General features: G+C 31.0%; 1 protein-coding gene across 1 annotated transcript; it reads left to right on the forward strand.

Moving 5' to 3' along the window:
• The first annotated feature begins 3,179 nt into the window (after positions 1 to 3,179).
• On the forward strand, positions 3,180 to 5,081 carry LOC101264513 (cytochrome P450 71AU50-like). The gene is made up of 2 exons (XM_010321517.3): positions 3,180 to 4,092; positions 4,315 to 5,081. The coding sequence occupies exons 1-2, from the start codon at positions 3,796 to 3,798 to the stop codon at positions 4,930 to 4,932; spliced, it is 915 nt and encodes a 304-aa protein (XP_010319819.1). The 5' UTR covers positions 3,180 to 3,795; the 3' UTR covers positions 4,933 to 5,081.
• Positions 5,082 to 5,343: the final 262 nt, after the last annotated feature.

Consider the following 5,343-nt stretch of genomic DNA (forward strand, 5'->3'; position numbering starts at 1 on the left):
GATTGACTTTTTTTTCAAGTTAGTGTTACATAAGTCGAAAAGGGGTAGAAAATTACTTATTAAATAAATTCAGAGAGGAATAAGACCTTAATATAGTATAAGTGTACTGTCTCTAAAATTTCGAATATAGATTAAAGGGGTACTTGTTCATTTTTTCCCTCAAATCTTTGATGATTTATTTTAGATAGATTTAGTCTCAAATATGATAACTACATATCATGGAAAAATGACATTTCTCACATGCTTAAGTTTGTGAAGAAATGATTGAAATGGAAAGGTTTTTATCATATATATAATCATAATATATGCTTATCTATCTATATATGGACATGGAGGAAATTCTCTATATAAAAAGAGAAGAGAAATCATATTCCATTTGAACGTACGTGAATTTATATATTATTTTATAAAAAAATATTAATCATGCACGGATTAATTATTTATTTATAAATTACCTAAGTATTCATTTTTCACATTTCAACAGTTATTTTTTTGCACAAAACTACGAAAAGGAAAAAAAATTAAGAAAAATCAAAGGACGTCCATAATTTTTTATTTTTTACAAAATCTAAAGGATATCCACTGATTTTAAAAAGGGAAAAGGGTACTTTGTTTTATTGGTTAATTTTAATCATATAGTTAAAAACAAGTTATTTTTACATCAGTCATCAATAAACTTATTAAATATAGGGCAACTTTCATATATAGCAAACAAAAAAATCATATTTGTATAATATAACAAACTTTGCATAATTGCGCTCCATAGCAAACATAAAAACTGTATAATTCGCTATACATATAAAAGTGTATAATTCGCTGGCCTAAATTGTAAAATTCGCTGGCCTATTTCGCTGCAATTGTATAATTAGCTTTGCATACAGTTGAATCGAATTAAATTATATGTATATTGCATAATTATAAGTGTATATCAAGAAGATATATGTTTTTCTCGCTTTATACAAAAACAGAAACACAATATATACACTTCTGTTGTATAAAGCTAGAAAAATTGTATTTCACTGCAATTGTATAATTCACAATTGTATAATTCTTTGGCCTTTTTCTCTGCAATATTTGAAGTAAAATGTTTGTAAATTATATAATTAAGTGTATAACACGAAGTTATACATTTTTGCATGTGTATATACAATTTTCTCTCGCTTTATACAAAACAGAAACAGAAATTATACACTTCTGTGTATAAAGCAAGAGAGGCGAGAATGGGAGAGTGGCGAGCGAGACTTCTGGGAGAGAGACGCCTGGCAAATTTTTGTCAATGTTTGCTATGGAGCACAATTAAATCAAACCCTAGCTATTCAATTTAATTTAGGTTATTAGTTTGCTATTTTATACAATTTTCCCTTAAATATATCCCTCTTTGGATAGAAAGCCCAAATCAATTAAAATTATCTAGTTTTAACCCGATCCGACACACTTAATAATATACCCAAATTTTCAACCATCTACTAGAAATCATCTCCTCTACGTACAAAAGAATAAGAATCCGCAGCAATTGAAAACTGAAAATTCGATCAGAATTCGTTTTCCAATCGTAACTTGTAAATATATACTCTGATGACGAAGACAATCAGTGGCACTGCAACCATATTTTGAACAAAGATGATTTTGCAAAACAAGCTAATTATTGCTCGAAAAACTAAAATTGGAGTTTTTCAGTTCTATGAGACTAAACTTTACTTTCTAATTAGTGGTACTTAAATAATATCATATCTATACATATGTAATTGACCTTTTGACAAGAGAAATCTTTTGGTATCTACGTTGTTAGTTATCGGATTATGTGGTTGTTGTTCTTGGGATTGTATCACTTGCACCTTTCATTATAATGTCGTTGATTGCGATTCCAGATATTCAGCCCCATAGATGGATAAATATAGGAAAAAAGGGGTGAAGAAGGATTAAAATATGTTCTTCAATTCATTGTTTTGGAATTTTAATTTTTGGGATAATGTGAGTACTTTGGTTGGAGAAGTTGAAAACCCAAAAAACCCTTTTAAAGTTTTTTTTCATCAGTAATCGTAACTTGTTTTGGTTATTCAATTCCACTTATGGCTGTTACTGGAGCAATATCAGTTGATCAAAGGGAATGGGAAACAGGGTTTATGGCGAAAGGGCGGAGATGATTTTTGGTAAATGGTTGAAATTTTTTATTGATATTTCGGATTATTATTAAGTGGGTCGGATCAAATTGAAATTGGGTAATTTAAGTAAAATCGGATAATTTTAATTGATTTGTGATTTTTCATCCAAAGAGGGGCATATTTGTTAAGTTTATTGATGGCAGGGATAAAAATAACTTGTTTTTATCGATAGTAATAAAGTCAACCAATAAAACAAAGTTGACAGGTGATTTTGACCCTTTTCTTTTTTAAAAATGTAAAATTACAATTGTACAAGTACAATTGAAGAATACAAACAAAAATAATAAAAGCATCAAAAATTGTATTTTGTATCCGTCATTTTTTATTTTATACGGAAATTGACAGATACCTATCTATTTTTAAGTGCAAAACTAATGTAAATGGACAATATTTGAAATAAAGTACCCAATGAAAAATGTAGTCTTAAAAGGAATTGCTTATGTATTTTGTTAAGATATGACACATGAGTCTAACTCAACCTCAAAAGATAGCTAATGAGAAAAGGTGTGTCCAAGTCCATACAAGGAGATTAAATTTTCATCCCTCTATTGATGTGAGACATCTTAACACTCCTTGGCACGCCCAGACCTCAACTGAAGCGCGAACACTTCTAAATGGGGGCCCATCACCGTTGAACAACAAATTGGGATGAGTCTGACTCTTATACCATTTAAATATATGATACCTGGACCTAACTCAACCCTCAAAGCTAGATTATGAGGGAAGGATTGCCCAAGTAAGGAAACCACCAATCCATTCCCCAACTAATGTGGGATTTTACCCAGTCTAACATCCCCATCACACCCAAACCCGACTGTTGCATGGACTGGGAGCCCAAACGGAATGGACATGACTCTATACAATATAAAGATATGACACCTGAGTCTAACTGAACCTCAAAAGCCAACTCACGAGAAAATGTTTATCATACCGATGTGACACATCTTAGCATCTTTGAGATTTTTAAGACTAGCATGGTCCTTGCGCCTCCCTTATTATTTAGTACCAAACTTTATTAATACTACCATCATTTTTCTTTTTCTCATTAATATTTCCTCCGTCATGACTTCAATTTGGCTAGTATCTCTTGCATTAGTTGCAAAAATATTCCTTGTGAAAGAATTCATTAAGAGAAAAAAACTTCCTCCTGGTCCAATAAGGCTTCCACTTATTGGAAATCTTCATATGTTTGGTGAAAATCTTCACCAAGATCTTTATAAAATAGCGAAAAAATATGGTCCAATAATGACCATATATTTTGGTCTTGTTCCTACTATTATTGCTTCTTCTCCTCATGCAGCACAACTATTCTTAAAAAACCATGACCAAATTTTTGCTAGTAGACCACATCATGCAGCATGTTATTACATTTTTTATAAACAAAGAAATTTGATCATGGGAAAGTACGGACCATACTGGAGACATATGCGTAAATTATGCACTCTACAATTGTTAAACAATGTCAAGATCAATTCATTTCAATCTATGAGGAAACAAGAGGTTCAAATTCTTGTGAATTTCCTTGAAAAAGCAGCTTCACATCGCGATGTGGTTGATCTTAGCGCTAAACTTACATCTCTTAGCGCTAACATGGCTTGTCTTATGGTAATTGGAAAGAAATATAACAATGTAGATGGGGATTTCAAAGATATGGTCCAAGAGATGTCGCGTATGGCAGCAACGCCAAATCTTGCTGATTTATTTCCCTTTCTTCGTTTTTATTGATTTTCAAGGATTGATTCTTCGTATGAAACAAATAGCTAAGAGTTGTGATGAATTTCTGGAGAATGTTATTGATGAACATACTGGACAATATTTGAGTGACCAGTCTAAAACTAGTATAGATATGGTTGATACATTGATGGAAATTATGCAATCTGGAGAAACTGAATTCGAGTTTGATCGTAGACATGTCAAAGCTATTTTATTGGTAATGTCATAGTATGTTTTTTCTTAATGTAAATGTACATCAACATCACTTTGATGTTGTTTGTATTTAATTTAATTTTTTTTTTCTATATTTCACAAATTAGGTTAAAGAAATTACAATATAATAGTTGTGTCTACTTGATATAGATCTAAATATATTTCATGATCTTTGGTGACAAAGTTTTCACAATCACTAAATATAGATATATATTTTAATATACAGGACTTGTTGGTAGCTTCAATGGATACTTCATCAACATCAATTGAATGGATATTATCTGAACTTTTCAAACATCCTAATGTAATGAAGAAACTTCAAAGTGAGTTGGATAATGTAGTTGGTCAAAAGGGGATTGTAGAAGAAAAAGACCTAGAAAATCTAGATTACTTAAACATGGTCATAAAAGAAGGATTTAGGCTACATCCAGTTGCACCCTTATTACTTCCACATGAGTCAATTGAAGATTGCACACTTGATGGATTTCAAATACCTAAAGGATCTCGAGTTTTGGTTAATGTTTGGGCAATTGGAAGAGATCCAGATGTTTGGCATGAGCCTGAAAAGTTCATACCAGAGAGGTTCGTTGAAAGTACTATTGATGTTCGAGGACAAAATTTTCAACTTTTACCATTTGGTTCTAGCAGAAGAAGTTGTCCTGGTTTGCAATTAGGGCTTACCATTGTTCGTTTGGTGGTAGCTCAATTAGTTCACTCCTTTGATTGGGAGTTACCAAATGGTACGATGCCAAATGATATTAACATGACTGAGAAATTTGGTTTGGTAACAGCTAGAGCTCTATCTCTAATGGCTATTCCTATTTATCGATTGCATAATAAGTAAATACAAATGTGAGATTAAGTCAAATAATCACATTACTTGTGATTAAGTATATAAATAAAGTATTTTTTGTATTTTTAGTATAAGTGTATATGCGTGGAAACATTATCGTACAACTTGTTAGTAAAAAGGAGAATTTTCTTTTCATTTTAGTTATGAAATTCAATAATCTCTTGGTAAGACAATATTTTTCTTCTAAGGGATATCAATATGATTGTCGTTTGACAATGATTAACTTAAATATATTAACACACATCTAGCTAAAAATAAATTGTTATTGATAATCTCTTTTTATACTAAACATCAGACGCAAAATATGATTAATGTTTCTCAAATAGGTGATGTTTTAGAAAGACAAATTGAAACTCGCTGTGATAAGGTCTTATATATCATGTGTTGAGAGTCATTCATAAT

Source organism: Solanum lycopersicum, chromosome 4 (assembly GCF_036512215.1).
Source record: "Solanum lycopersicum chromosome 4, SLM_r2.1".
In the NCBI taxonomy this organism is placed as follows: Eukaryota; Viridiplantae; Streptophyta; class Magnoliopsida; order Solanales; family Solanaceae; genus Solanum; species Solanum lycopersicum.

Coding starts and splice junctions, on each gene's coding strand:
- LOC101264513 (XM_010321517.3), top strand. CDS start 3,796: ATGGGGATTTCAAAGATATGGTCCAAGAGATGTCGCGTATGGCAGCAA. Junction 4,093..4,314: donor ATGTCAAAGCTATTTTATTG/GTAATGTCATAG, acceptor TTTAATATACAG/GACTTGTTGGTAGCTTCAAT.